We start from the raw sequence: 23,273 nt of genomic DNA, 5'->3' as shown, positions 1-23,273 counted from the left end.
TATGCTTTGTACCATAGTGACTGATATATTTCATAGTTCATTTATGGACATGAGTCATATGATTTACACAAGGAAACCATGAAATCTTCAGAAAAAGATATCATAGGATAAAAAAAAACCCTCAGATTGTAAACTACAATCAAATCCCTTCAAATGTAAGTCAATATATCAATTCGATATGAAAGTAGGCAAGAGCACAATAAAGAAGTCATTTGTTTTATTTCAAAATAGTGTATTAGGATAACACAGGTCCAGTTTAAAAATATTTAAGTTCCCACATTTAAAAAGAGATCAAATCTATTAACTGTAAATTATAGCACTTAGTCATGATTTCCATATAAGTCAACAAACCATTTTACTTATAGAAATTCTAAAATATATGGAAACTATATTCACATTTGCCTACTTTTCTTTTTTCTTTAAACTCTACAAAATGATTTATGGAATGACTGCCTGGCATAGACAACAGAGGAAAAATACAATATAAATATGAAAATAAAATTCTGATATCCATTTATGTTCTCTGCTACAGAGAAACGTTATTTCAAATGTGTTAATATTTTCATCACAAATAGTAACAGGATACATTTAAATATCAACCGCTTGGTTGAAAATTTTTGCAGGATAAAAGCTCAAATCTTTAACAATTCCAGATCATTAGGAGACTTTATATGTCTATAAACAGATGATATTCTTACACCCTGATGCATAAGCAAGAGTTGACCTCTGGCATATGTAAATATTCAGATTCTGGTATCTGTGAAATGGGACAAAGGATTCCTTATATTTGATGTACAAATGCAAGGTGCATATGAGGGGAGGAAAAGGAAGACAGCTGTTTATGAGAATTCTATTTAAACTCAACAATTTAAAGGTATACATATGTGTATGTGTGCATGTGTGTCTGTGTGTAAATAGCATGCAAAGGAGGATTCAAGAATTTGCTAACTTTTTTTTCTTTTTGAACCTTTATAGTAATTATATTCACATAACTAGAAACTAGGTTTTATTTCAAAGAAAAGAACCATATTTGACATTCCCATACTTCAGTTTAAAAAACTCTCATAAAATGGATAGTTTTGTTAAAGATTTCTGAAAAATATAATTTTGCTGTTATTAACAATTTGATTTTGGACAGAGGAGCCGAAAATAACCATTAATCGTAAAGGACATTTGTAAAACTTCTCCAAGGAATTACATGAAGTCGAACTGAAGTACAATTTTGGAGTGACTGAACTCAGAAGGAGAGCAAAGAGTATGGAAACTTACTCCCCTTTTCATCTGACCTACACAGTTTCATGTCTCAGTAACTCATAATTAGTCTTGTAATTGACTTTTTAAAAATACTTAAGGATCTTCATAACATGACATATTGGCTTAATCTAACATAAAAGTGCAATCCTGAAATTTGGTCATAGTAGATATCTAGATTCCCAATGCACTGGAAGGAATGGTTTGTATTCATAAAATACAACACTGGCTAAGAAAAACAATCAAGACAAACAACAACCTCTCTCCAACAGACTGAAAGCTCTTCAAATAATAGGAAACATTTTAGGAAAACAAAATTGTAAGACTGAGATTTTAATATAAAATACCTCCTAATTTAAATTTGGCAGAAGTACTCTATTCCTTAAAAAATAAAGATATCTTAATTAGGTATTATCTTTTCATCCAAAATCTTATAATAACATTTCAATCTTGTGTAAGAAAATGAATAACTTGAGACAATTTAAATTTTAATAGTTTTAAAAAAGGATGTTTTCGTGCAACTAAAAAAAAAATGTATGCTGAAGGCATTTTTCTTTTAAATGGATGAGGGCACACACAGTTCAAGCTGTCCACCTAACACTTTGCCCTAAATCTAAAGAACTCATTCAAGAAGCAGATGACTCACACATTTTTTTTTGCAAGAAGTCTCTTCAAATGCCACATCTCCCCTAAAGCCTTCCTGAATATCCTGGCAGCTCTTCTCTGGGTATTCCTAGCGCCCTCGGAGTTCCCTCTCATCACCCTCACTTCAGTGTGCCTTGTGCTGTGGTTCATTCTTTAGGGCGCCTTTCCTCTGCTGAACTGCACACCCCTGTGGACAGCAGAGAAACGACAGCCATTTCTGCAGTGTGTGAGGGAAGCACACACAGTAGGCCTTCGGGTCTGTGGGACAGGTGGGGAAGACAGAGAAGAGAGCCCGGAGAGCAACACTGGGTGCCCAAGTATTGTGTGGGTTTGTTTTTCAAAGTTACTTTAAAACAAAGGATGCTTACTTTTAACCACTACTAGTTAAACATCAAAAATAAACTGTCCAGCTTAAATACCCACTGAAAAATAATATACAGGGAGCAAAGAAGTAGTTAAAAGAAGTAGTTAGGAACTTTCACATATTAAACCACATAGATTTGGTGAGAGAACAGGCTTTCAGAGACTACTTAAAATAATGAGTTAACAGTGCAAATACTGGGTTGCTGCATGAAAGTCTTACCATGTGTCTCTCTTCCCCCTTACAAGAAAGTTTAAAATGTTCTCCAGTTTTAACACAAACAAAAGATAAATATTTACGAAGGAAAACAAATTCCACAGCATTCCATACAGATTTCCAAACAGTCTGATGATTCACAACAGGCATCCATGATGCCACAATCCATGTCGCAAGGGCAGTTACAGTCATCCCCCATTTCGTCCCCACAGCAGCAGCAGCAGGCTTCCGAGGTGCAGATGCCACACGAGGCTTGTCCAAGGACAATATTGCAGAGGGTCAGGAATTCACAGAACAAGCACGCCAGGATACAGTGGACACAACAATCTTTGTTTTCAGTCGTGAGGACACCACATAGTGAGAAAAAAAAGGAACACAAAATATACGGCATCAGCAGACTGAATAAGAACTTATCAAGTAAACAACACACAGCCCCCAGGACATTCATCCCTAAAAGATTTTTGTGGGCTGAATGCTCAAAAAATTATAGATGAGAGATCTTCAGAAGGAAATACTACATTCAAAAAATATTATAGGTGTGTGTACTTGTCCACGTGTCTTAAGATTATCATTCTAATAACACCATTCATTGTGCGGTCCATCCACGTCTGATTTTTTTTAACCAGCCTCCTCTATATGCTATTCCTCTTTATCACACTAGGATAAAACAATCCCATAATGTTTTTAACACCTTTGAGAAACAGAAATTTCCTTCAATTGCTCCACATACATGTTCCAAAGTTAAAAAGAATAAGGTATAAATAAGAAATGATTGGTATATTATTGAATACTTAATTCATTAAACTAGAATCCACATGTTTGACTCTCAAATTGACTTATTTTCATATTTTCAATTTTTTTTTATTTCACAAGAATTTAAACAAAAGTAATGAGACACATTGTTTCTGGAAAAGTTCTTCTTATTTCCAACAAAGGAATGTGCACCTTAGCCAACAGGAATAAGAACAGAGTAACAGTGGTTTCCCACTTCCTTTGGTGGCAAAATACCTTATATCTCTGTTATTTCCTGAGACACAATTAATGATGCCTCTCTAAACAAACTTTATTAGCTGATAAAAAAAGAGGAATTAAGCAAATTATAATTTAATAAGCTTTGTGTACATATTCTGCAGTTCTTTCTTTTGGAATTCTTGAGCAAATAGGAGGAGAAATTAAAGGAAATTTATATTTCTGAAAGAATAAAAGCATTTAAGACCTCTGTTTATGAAATTTGTCCAGTATTAAAAATGTTTGTGCATTTTTACTGGAAGTATAGAGACCTTCAAAATGTTTATGGAAAATACGTATTAGCAGAAAACCATGCTTAGATTTCAAAAGTTTTTGCACCAAAATAAACTTCATTTAATTCCATTTTCTTTGAATATTTTTATCCCCATTTTTCTGGTTTACTTTACAGGATGGCTTTCCTTTTTGTGTATGTTGTATGATATATATTTTAATAAGGGATTTCATATCCTGCAACAGCAGCAACACATAACAACCCCACCCTCATTTTATTGTCACATGTTCTTTGCATTTCTATATTTGGCACTAAAATTGAAAGCCTTGGATGGAATTTCAACAAACTGAGAAAACCACAGATGAAGGGGAAATAATCAGCTTGCTTGTGAGACTGCTATAATAGACAAGAATACTCCTCTCTATATAAAACCATATAACTCTACATGTAGATATGAATTGACAGCATCCCAAAACAAGCAATCACCAAAGTATCTATCTGGGTGCTCTCTCAACTCTGCAGGCCTATCCCTAACCACCTGAGCATAAACTCCCAATTCACCCAACATCCCCTTTTCCCTGCCGTCTCTAACTCTGTAGAGAATTCAGTGGGTGAAAAGAAGCAGTGGGGAAATACAAAGTCATTCTCTACATGCCAGATGACAAAAAGGGGAGAGGGTCAAACAAGAACTCAAATGGGAAACTCCAGAGTTGTTTGTAGATTTAAAGCCTAAAAGAATAGATCAGTCTTTCATGCTTGTCAGTGCCAAGTCCATTCTTATATATGATCATCCATGGGGCAAATGGAAAAAGTTCATTTAGATGTTAAAGTCTCCAAGCCTCCTAATCTTCCCCTAATGTTTATTTTCTTGTAGCATCCAATAATTTCAGGACAAATCAATCTATGAGTATACAATGAACTTGAAAAGTTCTAGGTTTTTTTTTTTGATTTATTTATTTATTTGAAAGTCAGAGTTACACAGAAAGAGGAGAGGCAGAGAGAGAGAGACAGAGAGAGGTCTTCCATCTGATGGTTCACTCCCCAGATAGCCGCAACGGCTGGAGCTGTGCTGATCCAAAGCCAGGAGCCAGGAGCTTCTTCCAGGTCTCCCATGCGGTGCAGGAGCCAAGGACTTGGGCCATCTTCTACTGCTTTCCCAGACCACAGCAGAGAGCTGGTTGGAAAGAGGAGCAGCCAGGACTAGAACCAGCGCCCATACAGGATGCTGGTGCTTCAGGCCAGGGCTTTAACCCACTGAGCCACAGCGACAGCCCCTGTTCTGGGTTTCTACAGAGTGCCATGGTTCCCTTCTGTCTATGTTCTTTCTAGAAACTTTCATCCTAATATCTGTTTTATATATCTCTGTTTAGTTGGGCTCTTCCAGGATTAAACTATCATCATAATTTGTAAAATACTTGAAATGTTATAATCCATTTTATTATTATTAGGAAAACAGTGTTTAACTGGCAACAAGTCGCTTATTCACTGGACTATCAAACAAATCCTATGTTAACTAATTATAAAATAGTTCATCAAGAATTTCACTTTTTTTTTTTTTTTTTTTGACAGGTAGAGTTATAGACAGAGACACAGAGAGAGAGACAGAGAGAAAGGTCTTCCTTCCGTTGTTTCACTCCCCATATGGCCGCTATGGCCAGAGCTGTGCCGATCCGAAGCCAGGAGCCAGGTGCTTCTTCCTGGTCTGCCATGCGGGTACAGGGGCCCAAGCACTTGGGTCATCCTCCACTGCCCTCCTGGGCCACAGCAGAGAGCTGGACTGGAAGAAGAGCAACCGGGACTAGAACCCGGCACCCATATGGGATGCTGGCGCTGTAGGTAGAGGATTAAACAAGTGAGCCCCGGTGCCAGCCCCAAGAATTTCACTTTCTATGATTGCACTGTGGCATGTCTTTAATTTCAAGACAGAGAAGGAATTTACAAAGGCCTACTGGACACTGGGTAACTTTTAACTGAATTTCTTAAAACCCTCAGAATGGCCACTGAGCATGTCAATTCTTCACATACAAACTATAGAAATACATTTTACATAGACGTATATATGAGAGAACTTCAAAAAGTTTGTGGAAAAAATTAAACGATAGGTTTATTTTTGGTAAAAAAAAGTTTTGAAACTCATGCATATCTTTTTTTCATAATATGCATTTTCCATGAACCTTTTGAAGACTCCTTGTATGCATAGATTTCAAAAATTTTTGCACCAAAATAACGTTTTAATTACATTTTCAACAAACTTTTTGAAGTACCCTTTATGTAATGGGTTTATCAATTTTAAAGGGGAAAGCATGTTTGTCACACTCAGCCTTAGAAATGGAGAGCTCTAATTTTTTTTTAAGCTAGCTTTTCCAAGTATATATTCCTATCTCGAGAGATACTGTTTTGAATACTGAGTGAACTTTTCGCTTGTTTTTCATTGGATTCTATAGTAACGGTGTATGTCTAAATATCCCTACATCTAAAGAATGGAAACTGGACTGTGTGAATTCATGTGTAAGTAGCAGTTCTTGTTCAACATAATGTATTTCAGATTCACTCATGTCAGTTAATAGATGTGTAGTTCACTCATATTCCAGGTGTTTGGATTCTTTTGAATTAATATACCACAACTGACTTGTTCATTCCATTATTTATGGGCATTTTTCATGTTTTCAGCATTTCTCCTCTTCTAAATATTTATATTTCAAACACTTTTTGGAAAGTCACCTAGTATACACATGTCAAATATGTAGTAGAACTGCTGCAATGCAGGATTGCCAATGTTATTATTTATTTGGTAATATCTATGCATTCCCAAAAGGATTGTTCCAAAATTTACTCCCGCTAACCAAACACATTGAACTTCAATTTACTCCATATTCTCACCAAGCTTTGAAATGGATGCACTTTAATATTTATGCCAGTTAGCTGTGTGTGAAATGACATCCTATGATGATTTCATTTTGCCTTTCCTGTTTACCAATGACCCTGGATATCTTTTTACATTGGCCATCCATGTTTTCCTCTTCTTTAAAATATGTGTTCAGGGGCGGGTGCTGTGGCACAGTGGGTTAAAGCCTTGGCTGCTCCTCTTCCTATCCAGATCTCTGCTATGGTCTAGGATACCAGTGGAGGTTGGCCCCCAAGTCCTTGGGCCCTTGCACCCACTTGGGAGACCCAGAAGACGCTCCTGGCTCTTGGCTTTGGATCAGTGCAGCTCCAGCCATTGCAGCTATCTGGGGAGTGAACCAGTGGATGGACGACCTCTCTCTCTCTCTCTACCTTTCTCTGTAACTCTGTCTTTCAAATAAATAAAATAAATCTTTAAAAAAAATAAAATAAAAATAAAATATGTATTCAGAGGGCCGGTACTGTGGTGCAGTGGGTTAAAGCCCCAGCCTGCAGTTCCTGCATCCCATATGGGCGTTGGTTCCAGTACCATCTGCTCCTCTTCCAATACAGCTCTCTGTATGGCCTGGGAAAGCAGTAGAAGATGGTCCAAGTCCTTGGGCCCCTGCACCTGCATGGGAGACCTGGATGAAGCTCCTGGCTCCTGGCTCTGCTCCAGAACTCTGTTCTGGCTGCTGCAGTCATTTGGGGAGTGAACCAGCACATGGAAAACCTCTTTCTCTTCTCTGGCTCTACCTAGCTCTGTAACTCTGTTTTTCAAAAAAATAAAATAAATCTTTTATAAAAAAAATATGTGTTCACAGAGTTTACCACAAGGTGTATTTCACTCTCATGCAGTTTTTCTATTGAGTTTGTTCTTTTTCTTGTTGATTTTCAGAAGTTTTTCATACATTCAAGATAGCAGTCCTTTGTCAAATATGATTTCCTCTCTAAGTATGTAATTCTCTTTAGTTAAAATAACAGCAGGGGACAAGTTCATCTTTAAACCTTGAGAGTTTGGGGTGATGAAGGAATACACATCAATTCTTGTAGTTAGCTGACGATATGGAATTACCTTGCTAAAGAAGTTAAGAGGCAGATGGACAGATTTCACAAATTAATCAGTGAGAAGAGGAGGCACTGACATGGTTTGGTGGCAGAAAGAAACAAAATGTTTTGGTGTCTGATTCAAACCAAGGGAGTCCAGTCATGCTTACATGCAGAAAGTGGGTAGAAACCAATAAGCAAAGTGACATTCCTAACTAAACAATTCATGCTACTCATCGGGTATATTCATCTGAGAATTCACGTCTTCCAGATCTCTGACTACAAAGACAGATGTCAACAGAAATTAAAAGCCCTAAGCCAAGAAATGAATCTGTCTAAATTTCTACTTCAAGCCAGTGAGATCTACAAATTAATTTAAGTCTGCTAAAATGTCATTTTACTTTTAGTAGACAAAGAAAGTGATTTTAGAAAATGCTGTTGGCTCCAAGTTAATCTAACACTTTTTTTGAATCTACCTCCTATAACATAAACTGATCATTATAACTAACACAGTTGCTTTACATAGAATGGGCCATCTAGTATCAATGCAGAAAGCATATTTATTTCATGTTTTCAAAATTAAGAAATATGTTAACTTAAGAGAAGAGATGTTTTCATGACTCTATAACAATTATAAACCTAACTTTTCACTAAATTCTGTTTTAAAGTCTATAGATATTGATCCACTTAATTCCAATAACATTCCTAAGAAGTAGTGAGTACTGGTTTTATCCTCAATTTACCAAGGCAGAGACTGATTTATTTTTAATTTTGTTTTTTAAAAGGCAGAGAGAGAAAGACACACATAGATGGAGTGGGGGGAGAGAAAGAGAGAGAATCTTCCATCAGCTGGTTCATTCCTGAAATGCCCATAACACCTTAGCTAGGGCAGACTGAAGCCAGGAGCCATGAACTTCATCTGAGTCTCCCACACGGTTGGCAGGGATGCAAGTAGTTGAAGCATCATATGCTGCTTCTTAGGGTATCCATTAACAGTCCCCAAAAATTATATATCATGTGTTTCTCTGATTTGTGGTAACTAATATGTAGAATACAAAAAACTAATGTATATGAGTGAAATTGACATTTTGAGATTTGACTGCTGTTGATAGCCCTTGTATATATTCTTGAGAAACAGTGGTTTTTCTACTTAATACTGTTGAATTCCTTATTTGGTGAAAGGTTAAGCTTGTGATTACAATGAAAATTGAAAGTATGTCATTGTAAAAATTAAATGCAAATAAGAAAAGGAGGTGGAAGGATGGGAATGAGGGAGGGAGGGGGGATCTGGTGGGAAGCATTATGCTCTTAAAACTGTATATATGAAATAAAAAACCATGTTACTGCAAAAACTAAAGAAAAAAGAAAGGGAAGGAGGAGTCAGGAAGGGAGGAAAGGAGGCAAGTACAGTTATCTTCTTAAAATTGTATCTGTGCAATAAATGAAATTTTTATCTTTATACTAATAAACATTTAAAAATAAAATAAGTTGTACCAAGTTTTTAAAAAAGTATCCTATAGAATTAAGCAACAGCAGCAGCAGCAGCAGTGGGACTCAGTTCCAGGTGCTCTGATATGGGATGCAAGCATCCCAAGCAGTAACGAGCTCATAGCACCACAATGTGCACATCATTATCTACTTGTTTTTAGTTCTCATTCATGTTCATTTTCCTTTCTATGGATTATTCTGACCTTAGAGTTTAATGAAGAGTTCACAGTAAACGCTAACACTAAATAAGTAAGAGCAGGGTCATCACTGAGTTGGAGAACTATTAAATCACTGGCCACATTACTGAAATAGGCAGCAGAGGGTTGGCAACCTGGAAGCAGATGATGTTTCAGCCTAAAGAAGTACCTTAGCAAATCTGAAACATAAAAATGAAGGGCCACAGTTGTATATACCAAAGCAATGTGGACAATTCATAGGAATACTAGTGGAAACGTTAATGGTAGACACCCCAAAGGCTAAGCTATCTATGTAAATATTAAAACTTATAAAAACAATCATTGTTTTAAAACACAGACCCTACATATTTTACTAGGAAACCACATACTCAGAAAAACCTAATCTATTAACAGGCACCCAAAGAAGCCACAAACCAAAATGCATCTTAAAGATGACAGAGCTATTAAACACAGTATATCCATAGAAATACACCCATTTTATGTGATTTATATGTAGTAACAGATCTAGAAATGGCAACAACAAGAAATGGATCCCTAAGTTACATCAAATCAATGAAATTATCTGGTTTCTATTCTTACAACACGTTTTATCTTTTTTCAAGTTGTATTCTTTAAAGAGGAGCTCAACTGATGAAAAGGGTACAATAAACTATGAAGTAATTGCAATGGTTCCTGCCCCACACTGCCAAGGGGCACTGAGGGTCACAAAAGACAGGAAAACTGAAGCAGAAAGAGACTGCAAGAGTGATCCAATCCAAGAAGACTGTAGTAGAGAAACAAACTTTCAGAAAGACAGGTTCTCTGTATCCATGTGGTTCACCGTCAGAAATAATTCTTTCTCCTCCTGTTCTTGAGGTTTTCAGTTTTTATGATTTTATTCAGTCATTATTTGCAGTTTTTGCCAAAAGTGTTTAACCTTTGAGAAGCCAACTGGGTTCCAGGAAGGAAGCCTATCCTGTCTTAAACTGGGCCAAGCCAGAATTGCACAATTCGGAATACTGAGAGGAGAACTCAGCACAAGACTGACAGCTACTGTAAATTGAGGAAAACAAAGAAACACACTGGCAGCCAAGTAGCTATAAAGAAAGCATGAAAGAAAGTTTCTAGCACAGCACTGGATCTGAAAAGCAAACCACAGCTAAAAACACTGTCATGAGTGACTGTGAACACAACTTCAGTCTCTGAGTCCTGGGAGAGGTTATCCATGTGACGTCCCTGCAGCTGGCACACCTGGAGAGCTCAGGTAACAACGGAAACCGACCTCGCAGTCTCACAGATACTGGCCGAAAATGTCTGTGACCCATCCAAGGAGCTTTGCTTTGCTTAAAATGAGACTGAAGTTTTGTTTCCATAGATGTCAGTTTATAATAAATTACCCCAAATTGATTTACCCAATCAGTATGTGAGCAAAACTCACTAGGAAATTGGAGGAGAGTAGCTTGTGACAGCAAAGGGAAACCTGAATAACAGCCACCAAGAAACTATTTGCACAATAAACTCAGCTCTGCTCTAAACAACTCTTTTATGTTTCTTTCGTTTCCACCCTTTAAGATGTGGTATGACAGGTGCTCTGAATTTCTTGGAACAAAGATACCAAGCAGCTGAACTGGAACACAGACAGGCACACGGCCCAGCAAATTCTGAGAACCATCAGCTTTTTTCTTTCTTTATTTTTTTTTTTTTTTGAGTGAATACAGATTGTATGTATCTTATCTTAACTAATCTATAATAAAGCTTCCTATGACTTAAAATGCTTGAAAATACTTTCTTAATCAGGTCCCTGTCAATGTAAACTATATTCTGAGAAGAAGGTTCTTTAGAATCTGACAGACTAACAATATGCCAAAAAGCAGCTGCAGATTGGAACATGAGCAATCACTGTTATGTGGAATTAGCAATTTAGGAAACTGCTTTGAGATCAAACCTGACACTGTAGCTTCACCAGCAAAGCTCCAGGGCACTCACAGTTGTTCCCTGTCCTTTAGCTGCTAAGATTCACATCTGCCCAGTGGTGGGATGATACCCGTTGTGCAGGGCCCAGCTGGGTGGAGGCATTCCTCTTCCCAGATACTGCTTTCCTGTGACTGTGGTTTCTCAATACAGAGTCCAAAAGCAGCCTGGAAGTGGGCTTTGGTTATCTTGAATCACAGCCGAGAAGGCTGAGTGAGTATCCAGCCTCTGTGAAAATCCAGCTGTGAGGGCCAGGACACAGTCTTCTCCAGGGAGTTCTGCTCCTCAAGTGTGTGTGGGGCTGGGAAATATTTACTCATTCTGCACGGTAGCTCAGCTCCAAGTAGCTCCATGCCTCCAAGACAGAGGACGCACAGCGTTTCTGGCCGACAGCCTTAGACTGACCTGCTGCCTGAATAAACTGGCCTGCAGTGTGCCTCCTACACAGAACCCTCTGGCTGACGGCTGTCCCAAGTGGCCAAGTGTCTTAGCCAGAATAGAGTCAACATTTTCCTAATGGGGAAGAAAGTGAGATAGGTCAGGAGGTGAAAAGAAGGCTGGAGAAGAGCCACATTTCCACTGCAGCACAAAGAAGACCACGCTCTGGGAAAGTGAACAATAATCTTTACTGTTATCTATCCTCTCAATGAACTCAAACCATCTCTGAAAGAAACAGCACTGTCGTCCCACTCGCCATGAAGGGACTTCCCATTGACCTTCCCACCACACATCAAACTCCTGGAATCCATCCATCCCTGGCCTATGGGTGGTAAATTCGATTTTTAAACTACATCAAGGGGATGGCATGGAGTTTTTGCTTCTCTTATTCATTTATCCTTTTACCTGACCTGTGACTGTTCCATTAAATATTCCAAACTCTCAGAGAGAACTGATCCTGAATCATTGGTCGTGACTTAACTGAAGCAGTGGTGTAGATAGTTCTTTTAAAAGTTGCATTTTACAAAGTCTAGAAGATAGCACAGGCATCAGAATACTTTTTGCCTCCCAAAAGCTTAACCCAGAAAACTGAAGCCGAGGAATCATGTAGTTATCTGAGGGGTTTTCTTAAACCATATGTGTAGCTCTTTCCCCATCTTGAAAGATGGCAGATGCGAAAGCTGAGTAGCCACAGGAAGTCCTTATCCACTAAATACAGACTGAAAAGAAAACAAAGAATATCCTTGCTACTGTCACATTTGGTGTTGACAAGAATGCTGTGACCTGGGTGGCTAGGATTTGTGAAATACCCAGACATGATCCAACTAAATGCCCTTTGAAAGCTGATGAGACACAACACCAAACCCTGAGTATAAGGAACTGAGGGCCAGCATCAGCTCCAAAGCATTTCCATCATCCCCAGTGGGTATCACAGAGGAAGGACTTGACTTTCCTGATGCAGATGAGCAGTGGCTTCCTGCCTGGGACTGAACTTCTTTGCCTCCCTCTGTTGAGTTTCTCTGCACAGAACACACCAGGAATGTGCCATCATCATCTCCACAGAAAGTGAGATCAATAGCATGAACACCCCAGAACATCTGATGCTCACTATACCTAGAAGCACCTGTAGAGGCCCAGATACCAGGAAGGTGTGATCTTCAACACAGAAAGGGGAGTATGCATTTACGTAGGAGCCCAACGTTAACTGGAGAGCTGTGGGTTTGCAAAGTTCCCCCAAAATCAAAGTTTTCCTCAGCCCCAGTTCTACCTGCAATCCTTTCTTGTTCTAACAAATGGAATTTAGCCTCACAAATTGGTGTTCTAAATTTCTTACCAAGAACTCAATTAAATAATTGGTATACTATAAAAGTTGATACATAAAATTGGTATTTGGGCAGACAGAAGGGAACCAAAGACAAAAAAATTATATTCATTTTACAACACTAATTTTTTTAAAAAATTTATTTGTGAGGCAGAGAGACAGGAGACACATAGACAGAGAGAGAGAAATAGAGAGAGAGAAAGAATGAGAGAATGAGATTACATCCCTGCTTCACTCACCAATTGTTTAAAGAAGCTGAGGATGAGCCTGGGATAAAGTCAGAAGCCCAGGAATTCTACCTGGGACTCCTATGTGGGTGGTGGGAAGCCAATTACTTGTGCCATCACTGCTACTTTCCAGGGTCAGCATAAGCAGTTAGATGGAGTCAGAAGCCAGAGCTAGGGAGGGAACTCAGGAACTTTGATATGGGATGAAGGTGTCTTAATGGGCATCTCAATAGCTAGGCAGAAAGCTCACTCCCTCTACAACATTTTGAGATCACAAATTTGATACTGTGAATAATAATAACATTATAATAATATTACTTCCCTCATAGTTATGATGATGATGGAAAGAGTTAATGTTGTATCAAGGACTTCATATGCAAGTACTTAATATTATTATGGTGATAGTAATGATGATGGTGGCACAATATTTATTTTACATCCAACTAAGTTCCATTCACCCTCATCATGACACTGACTTGGCATCATTCTCTTTTAATCTAGGGAGATTTGTGAAAAGCTCTGTTCATATGGCTCTAACACTTCAACACAAATTAAAAAAAAAACAAGGAGGCAATTCTAAGAAACAGATTTTATAAAGACTGGAGCAGAAATCTGCAGGAAAGAATCTGTAATCTTATTTTTGGCTACAGCAGAAGACTCAAAAATGATAATCTATTTTTTCCATATTGAATTCTTATCAATTTTTTTCTCCAGAAGCTAGAAAGCAAAAATACAGCAAGACTATACTTTACTTGAACCTACTCAGAGCTGACTCTTAAGTTGGCCAGTGAAATATCTCTAATGCAAGAAGTTGATAATAATAAGGCTTAATAGAATTTTTGGATAATGAAATCAATTTTAGCTTTTTGTTAAGGACTTATATTTATTTGAAGGAGATAGTGACACACAGATACACACCAAGAAAGAAGGGTTGGGGGAGAGATCAGGAAGGGAGGAGGTATCTTCCATCCACTGGTTCACTCCCCTAGATGGCTGCCATGGCCAGGGCTGGTCCAAGCCAAAGAAAGGAAACTGGAGCCCCATCTAGGTCTCTCATGTAAATGGTAAGGGCCCAAGTACTTGGGCCATCATTATCTGCTGCCCTCCCAGGCACATTAGCACGGAGATGTATCAGAAGCAGAATAGCCAAGACTCAAACTGGCTGTCCTAATAGGATGTTGGAATTGTAGCAGCTTGACTCACTGTGCCACAATGCTGGCCCTTGCTATAGCTCTTAAAAGCTTTGTCCTAGAAAAAAATCAATGTTAAACAGTCTACTCAAATTGGTAACAATAACATTTATGGTTAGGGCAAAATACATGAAAATAAATTCTCTAGTGCTAATGAAAGTGTGCAAAATTTCTGTGAAATGCCTGACTTAATATTTTCTCTAATTTTGTTTTCCTAACTGTGTTTTTTACACAATTCACATTTTGACCTCACCTCTTATTTGTCCTTTATTTAAACACTGTGCAAAGTATGTTATGAAAACAGATCAGTATGTTATGAAAAAAATATATAATGTACCTAACTGAGTGATTCTGCAAAATGTTACAGTGGTGGTGACGATAATGAGTGAAATTTCACCCTGGCCATGGCTGATGATAGTCACAGACATTAGCATGTTGCAGAGACCCATGGAGCTGACCACATCACCTTGACAGTTCATGGCAGCTCGTGGGAGTACACAATCACAGGAACAGGAGCTGACAGAATCTGCACTGAGGCCTACAATACTCGCAGTACTGGGATCATTCACAATTCTCCAGGCACTCGACCAACCACAGCTCAACAACAGTCCAAACAGCACCTTTGTAATCCAAAGGACTGAGCGGTTCCCACGGATGAATGTTCTTGCAAGCCCCAAGGAGGCAGGGGCAGCATGCCCAGCTGGAGGAACAAGCCTCACACAGGAAGAGGAGCCTCACCCAGAGAAGGCCCGTGAAGAGATCCTCAGCCCCAACCAAAGAGGCACAGCAGTCCAACAGACACACCAGGAAAGATGAAGAGGAACAAGCAGAGTGAAAAGTGACAGTGAAATGCAGCACCAAAGCATGTTTCAAAGCAGTGCACAGGAGGTAAATCCTATTATTTATGGAATTAATTTGTGAATTAATGCTGGCATTGTTACTCTTTACACACACACACACACACACACACACACATCCCTTTACCCGTGTCATCTATTAATAGCATTTGATTTTTTTAAGGCACTATCACAAGGCTCAAATGAACAGGACAGCATGATATTGAAATTATAAGTTATAAATACCTCTACCTTAATTTAGTGTGCAGATAACTTTGGAGCCAAGAAAATCTATGACTGTGTTGTTTGCAAGTACACTGAAACTGACAAAAGCAGATAAACCTGCCTTTCTCACACAATGAAAATGGCTTACTTATTCTTATTAAACTGTGCAAAAGAGATAAAAATAAAAGCCCTCTGACTGAGCTGACTCCCAATCCCTTTACTTCCTCCAACCCCAACTCCACCTCCAGCTGAGTTCATCCTGAGTCACAGCTCGTTATATACCATTTGGACAGACAAACTCCTGAGCTACAAAAAGAAATGCTGTAAGTGTCTGTGGTTGCCACCTGTTTGTATGTTTGTTTTAAATTAGGTGATTAGCAACAGGGAAATAACATACTTGGGGCACAGAAACAAAGGTGCTTCAGTTAACGATCACTCTTCCAACTTCATGAGTGTCCTAGATAGCCAATGATTACCCTATTCAGGAGGGCTGTGTTACTGGAAAATTAAAACTGGCTTCCTAGTCTTGGCTCTGTCAATTATTGGCTGAGTAATCTTGAACAAGTCATTTCAATGGATGTCCATATGCACACAGAAAAGGGAAAAATGATCTCTAAGTTCTTTCCAAGAAATAACATTCTAAGATGATATAATCTACTATTATCTATAACCAGTAGATTTTTAATGTCTAGTTCAGGGTCTTTTCTTGGCCTCCGATAGGGCCATTACTGAACTTAATGCAACATTCAAAGCACTATGGAAAGAATGAAAGCTGAATACAAACTGACTGTAAGTTGGCAAAGCCCCAGGAGCACTTGGCTCTACTGTGCAGGAACCAAAAAGAAACAGGCCCAGACAGCCTCACTGCAAAGACTAAACAGGGGCCCAGAAAGAAGGCTTTGTATAAGCAATGGGCAATGATCAAAGTACAAACTGCATGCTCAGGTCCACAGAAGCTGTTAGTCACATGGTATTAGCCACACAAGTTTCTGAAAGTGGTGAGTACATAGGGAATGGGGTGGGGGGATGAAAAATAAATACAGTCCTTATTCCTGACCTGCACAGGAATCCAGAGACAACACCTTGGTGGTTAAATGTACATTCAATGAAAACTTGAACTTTTGGCTACACTGCCCTAACTGAAGAGAGGTATCTCAAGGAATGCAATGTATATTTAAAGGGAGTCATAATACAGCATTGTAACTGCTGTGACTGAGATAAGCCCACAGTGCTGGCATGAAGCTGATGGGGAGGAATGGTCAGGTAATGATCAGGAAAGCTAACGAGGCACGGCCTCATTGGCATGACCATCAATCTCATGAAGTGGGCATTTGCACTTGGCCCACTACACAGATAAGGAAATCGAGGTTCCAAAAGTTTACATAACAGGCCCAAGATTCTAAGGCAACAAAGGGAAGCCCTAGGATTCAAATTTAAGTATATGTGACTTCAAAGGCTGTTCTCAACACTAAGACATACCGTCAACATGTTTTAGTTTATTAAATTTTCTTTTTATTTGTCAACCTTCTATACAGTAGCTACTATGGCCCAGATACTACCGTAAGCAGGTTACAAGTATTTCTTCATTAAGCTCTTAGAGCAATTTTATAAGATGGTTGCTATAAGTAGTCCCATTTTACAGTTGAGGTCACTGAGGCACAAATGGATGGCATATTCAACATCCAACTCAGACTTGAATGATGGAGTTCTGAGGGGTGACAGAGGAGGAGGCAGGGTAGAGGAAGCAAGTCAGGGTGATCTCTGAGTTGTGTCTTGAAGAAGAAGCAGGTAGGGAAAAGAAAAGGCAAAGGTTGTTCCAGCCAGTGGGTAATTTCTATAACGGCTATGAGGCAAGAATCAGATACTTTCAGAGATGCAAGTGGCTCAGTATCTTTGGAGAGGGGAATCAGGTGAAAACACCTTCAAGATTCTGTGTCTGAGACATGGAGGCAGGGAGAGCATGCAGTGACAACACAGAATCAGGTCAAGCAAGGCAACTGGACTGAGGAAATACAAAGGAGGCAGGACCAGCATGCATTGATGATTCTGGGGGAGGCACAGACGGGAAGAGATGGAGTCAACTGTGACACCGTGGTTTCTGGAGTCATTTCCCAAGAAAAAAATCTAGGAAGAAGAATGGCTTGGCTTACAATAATTCTGACAAAATGATTTGTTTGTAGTGGAGACATGTTAAGTCTGAGGACCCTCAGTAGCAGGTGAGAGGTAGCTGGAAATGTAGCCTGGAAGGCAGATGGATCCAGGCTAGGCAGTCACTGGTGGCTGAAACTCTCCTAGTGAATAAAATAACCAAGTGAAGAGAGACAGCAGTCAAGGAAACAGACTGAGAAAGAGTTGCTGGCAGAGGAGATGGAGAAGTTAACAAGGGTGCAGAAAGGTAGGAAAGGGAGGCACCGTGGAAGCAAGGGAGAAGTCCATTTCAAGGAGGTTCTGCCAGATGCTCTGTGTATCCCAGTGATGCGTCAGTGATGGGAATGCGTAGCAGTGACCTGGAGTGTGACTGAAATGGGACAGAGCAGAGACCATGAATTCAAGCACCCTTTCCAGAAAGCTAACCGTGAAGGGAAGGAGGAAACAGGAAACTCTACAAAGGGAAGCTGAATCCAGGAAGAAACATGCACACTGACACACAGTCCCCTGCATGCACACCTCTGGACAGGTGCCACAGTGGAATGAGTGGCTAACAAGATGTGCAGCATCTGGGGGAATGCTACAACAGGAAGAGCGGCATCTCCTTCGAAATGGGAGGTAAAATCAGACTTAGGTGTAGGCAAGTGTGTAGGTGGGGCCCCTGATGGAGAAACCCTGAGAAAAAAGCAGGACGGCTTCTCCTCCAGGACTATGAGGAAACCTTGCAGAGAGCTCCTCTGAAGAGAACAGCAACAGAATGAGAAAGCCATAGGGGAAAACAGGAGTGTAGGGGCTCGCCTTGGTGGTTCACTGCTGTAACCCAGTCCCTGGAGAGTAAGTTGCAAGAAGTATTTGTTGAATGACCTTGGCACATTCTGAAGAATGGCTGAGGGGGTCTGAGCATCCACCTGAGACCTGTGAACACATGCAGAGTGATAGAGATCTACATGGTCAACAAGCTTTCTCTAGTAGTACCCAGCTCCCACATCAACACAATATAGATGTTTAGTTCTGAAAGGTATTCCAGAATGCCAGGGTCACAACGGAGCTGGGATCTTCATCAACAGATCCACAGCTGAATAATGAAAAATGAAATGTATGTGAGGACAATATGAGGGTACTTCAAAAAGGTTGTTGGAAAATAGAACAAAAAGATGTGTATTTTGGTTCAAAAAATTTTGAAAACCATGCATAGTTTTTTCATAGTCTCATTTTCCATAAATTTCCTGTAGTCCTTTCATATAGACATGATGGTATAATATATATATATGTTTATGGCATGCTCAGTTGGTGTTCAAGAGCCTGTAGTTTCAAATTTATTTCTCACTACAAGGTTTTTTGTTGTTTTTGTTTTTTTTTTTCAAGAAAAGAAAAATTAAATACCATAGACACTTTATTAAAAGATAAAATGCAACTCCACTACAGGCTCTAACACACAGGCCTTGGCTTGTGGCAGACCCTTAGTAAATACCTGTTGACTTGAAGCCATGCTAATGGAAAGACGACTTTGGTTTTGCTTTAACTTCCCCTGTCACTCCACTGAACACAACTTTCTAGGTGATACCTATCATTGATACTGAAATGTTCTTTCTAAAATAACTACTCTTCTGTCATTTGAAATTGCAATTTCTATACCCCTCACTGAGCATAATTATGAGAAGGAAAATAAACTTCAACTTCCAGTGTCAACTTTAAATTCTGTTATGTTATGGGGATATTATTCCCCAAGAGGTCTGTTTCCTCAAATTTGATTTCCCAAGAGAAGTCAGAGTAGAAATTTAGGCAGCTTTAATATGTCTTTGAAAACTAGCATATTAATTCATTTTGCTCCTTTCTTTCAATTATCTTCACACTTCCACCAAACTTCCAAATTTCTAACAGACAACTACAATTTATTTGTATGCATACTTTTCCTCTTTCAAAATGGAGAGAATGATTAATTTCCCTTAGCAAAGTGTTGAATAATTATTCAATTTTATTCTTCTAATTGCCTTCTAGTCCACTTGAGAGAATATCTACCACTTTCCGTTTTCCCTTTGGTTAAGTGCACAAGAGGAAGGGAAGCCAGTACAAATTACCGGGGGCCCTAGTAAGTGCTTAGAAGGGAGCCTGAGGCCACACTGTGTTGCCTATCAATTTAAATCCCACTGGAAGATTTGCCCAAAAGCCCTGAAAACATTGTGTCACTGGGTTGTTGACTTGGAAGCATAACCTCTGGTTTCACAAATACTTATTTATGGAGAGCTAAATTAAGATAACCCAAACAGTTGCTTACAAAGACAATGAATTGTATTCCTGGTATTACTGACTATGTATTGGTAAAAGTATGGCATTAAAAGGTAAACATGAAAATAACAGTTACTTTGGAATTTATTTAATGTGATTTTTAAGGTGGAAATTTGAATATGTTATTTATTTACCATTTCAATCTAATGTGAGCACAGAAGAGCTATTCACAAAAACAAACTTTGTTTCCACATCATGAAAACTGTACACGGAAATGCAAATTTACAAAACAAGTATGTTAAGAAAGAAATTGTTTTCCCTACAAAGAATGCCTAGGATGTGAAAGGGGCTAAAACAGGTATGTTTAGGGGTTTTCTTTGCTTGTTCTGGTTTTGGTTTTAGTGTGCCATGGACACAAAATATTTTTAAATCTATAAAATGAAATATATAGGACTTTGGAGGAAACCAATTGTGTCAAAATAATCATAACATTAAAAGCTGAGGTAGGGGGCTGGCACTGTGGCATAGCAGGTAAAGCAGCCGCCTGAAGTGCCAGCATCCTATTATGGGTGCCAGTTTGAGTCCCAGCTGCTCCACTTTCAATCCGGTTCTCTGCTGTGGCCTGGGAGAACAGTGGAAGATGGCCCAAGTCCTTGGGCCCCTGCACCCTCATGGGAAACTGGGAAGAAGCTCCTGGCTCCTGGCTTTGGATCCCAAAAGCTCCAGCCATTAAGGCCATCTGGGGAGTGAACCAGCAGATGGAAAACCTCTCTCTCTCTCTCTCTCTCTCTCTCTCTGCCTCTGCCTCTCTGTAACTGTGTTTTTCAAGTAAATAAATCAATCTTTAAAAAAATAAAAGTTGAAGTAGAATAATTATGTGCTTCTTTACATTAACAAGATCTAGTGAGAACCTGATAACTATCATGATTTTAAGGTCGTGCTCAGCATAAACAATATTTTATGACTTAAAAAACAGCATTAATATGATTGGAAAATATTATAGGTAGACTCACAGGTACTACTAATACTACTGAATATTGATGGTTACATTTACAATTGAGGGGAAAACAAAATTTCATTTACTAGAGGTTAGTGAAATTAAGTGATTTTTTAAAATCTCATTCAAGACATAGTTGGTCTCAAAATTAGTGAACACTGAGCTGGGGGATCACAGTGAATCTTTCTATTAGCGTCTTATTGTATTCTATTTAAACCTTGCATATCAAAAACTCACCTTGTGAGAGTGCTTCAGATATGTATCTGTTTATGCAATGAGTTCACCTCTACTTCACACTCTATTGAGAATTACACAAATTATCTATAAAAGTGTCTCAAAACTATGATAGTTTAACACAAAGTGAAAAGATTTCTAAGGAAACTAGTATTTCTATGTTACTTCAATTAGTTGTGAGAGTCAGGTAGGATCATTTGGGAATGGAATTTTAAAAAATACTACAATGACTAAGTAACTATTTGTTTTTTTAAAAAAATCCAAAACCTCCATATTCAAAGTTATTTTTTCCAATGCTAAAATCCTCTATTCTTAAATATTCTTATGTTTATGTAGCCAGGAAATCATATATCTTTTGCTTATACATAGAATGGGATGGGGGTACACACACAAAAAAGGAAATGAAAGAATGCGGTCATAAAATACTAGAAGGGAAAAAAGGAAATTTTATAAGGCACCAAAAACAATAATTAAAAACACACAATATAGGGGGCAGTGCTGTGGCGTAGCGGGTTAAAGCCCTGGCCTGAAGCGCCAGCATCCCATATGGGCACTAGTTCTAGTCCCGGCTGCTCTCTTCTAATCCAGCTCTCTGCTATGGCCTGGGATAGCAGCAGAAGATGGCCCAAGTCCTTGAGCCCCTGATCCCACGTGGGAGACCAGGAAGAAGCTCCTGGTTCCTGGCTTCAGATCGGCACATCTCCGGCCATTTGAGGCCATATGGAGAGTGAACCAGCAGATGGAAGATCTCTCTCTCTCTCTCTACCTTTCTCTGTAACTCTGTCTTTCAAATAAATAAAATAAATCTTAAAACACACACATGCACACACACACACACACAAATATACAATATGGTCCCATTAAACAAATTTCAGCTAAAGACAAAGAAACATGAATATCATTCAGCAAGACTAAAAATTTAGAATGCTCTCCCCCTAACAAATTTCTAACAGGCAGGGTACATAGTATTTGGACTTGATTTAAAAATTCAGAGGGACCAGCACTGTGGTGTAGAGTGCTGGGCCACCACCTGCAATGCTGGCATCCTAAGTGAGTACCAGTTCAGGTCCTGGCTGCTCCACTTCTGATCCAGCTCCCTGCTAATGGACCTAAGAAAGCAGCAGAAGATGGCCCAGATGCTTGGCCCCTGCACCTACGTGGGAGACCTAGAAAAAACTCCTGGCTCCTGGTTTCTGCCTGGCCTGGCCTTGGCTGTTGCGGTCTTTTGGGGAATGAACCAGAGATAGAGGATTTCTCTCTCTCTCTCTCTCTCTCTCTCTCTCTGTGTGTGTGTGTGTGTGTGATTCTCTCTGTGTGTGTACCCAAATGTGGCTTTCAAATAAATGCATCAATCTTTAAAAATACATGCAGACTTCAAAATATTCATTAAAAAGTGCATTAAAAGCCAAGTTCATTTTGCTACAAAACAATTTTGAAATACATAGATTATTTTACCATATAGATTTATTATTCACTTGTTCAAGATTGTTCTATGCATGAATTTCAAAGATTTTGTTCAATAATAAATACCTTTTCATTCCATTTCTCACAAATTTTTGAAGTACCCTGATACTTACTTTTTTTTTTAACTTTTATTTAATGAATATAGATTTCCAAAGTACAGCTTATGGATTACATTGGCTTCCCCCTCCTCAATGACTTCCCTCCCACCTGCAACCCTCCCTTTTCCGGCTCTCTCTCTCCTTCTATTCATATCAAGATTCATTTTCAATTTTCTATATATACAGAAGATCAGTTTAGTATACATTAAGTAAAGATTTCAACAGTTTGCACACACATAGAAACACAAAGTGAAAAATACTGTTTGAGTACTAGTTATAACATTAAATCACAATGTACAGCACATTAAGGACAGAGATCCTACATGAGGAGTAAGTGCACAGTGACTCCTGTTGTTGACTTTACAAATTGACACTCCTGTTTATGGCATCAGTAATCTCCCTATGCTCCACTCATGAGTTTCCAAGGCTATGGAAGCCTTTTGAGTTCACCGACTCTTATCTTATTTAGACAAGGTCATAGTCAAAGTGGAAGTTCTCTCCTCCCTTCAGAGAAAGGTACCTCCTTCTTTGCAGACCTGTTCTTTCCACTGGGATCTCACTCACAGAGATCTTTCATTTAGGTCCTTTTTT

At 38.9% G+C, this 23,273-nt stretch overlaps 1 protein-coding gene across 3 annotated transcripts in view; it reads right to left on the bottom strand.

Moving 5' to 3' along the window:
- Window positions 1-200: 200 nt before the first annotated feature.
- MDFIC (MyoD family inhibitor domain containing) overlaps window positions 201-23,273 on the bottom strand; it is a 100,819-nt gene continuing 77,746 nt past the window's right edge. Inside the window, exon 5 of one of the 3 annotated variants that reach the window (XM_008258188.5) lies at window positions 201-2,800. In XM_008258188.5, the coding sequence (XP_008256410.3) occupies window positions 2,553-2,800 (248 nt within the window). In that variant the 3' untranslated portion in view covers window positions 201-2,552. 3 annotated transcript variants of the gene reach the window in all.

This window comes from Oryctolagus cuniculus, chromosome 3 (assembly GCF_051225735.1).
Source record: "Oryctolagus cuniculus isolate XC-2025 breed Fujian yellow rabbit chromosome 3, ASM5122573v1, whole genome shotgun sequence".
NCBI lineage: Eukaryota > Metazoa > Chordata > Mammalia > Lagomorpha > Leporidae > Oryctolagus > Oryctolagus cuniculus.
Note: the sequence above shows the minus strand (reverse complement) of the source record. Positions and strands in the feature narration are given on the sequence as shown.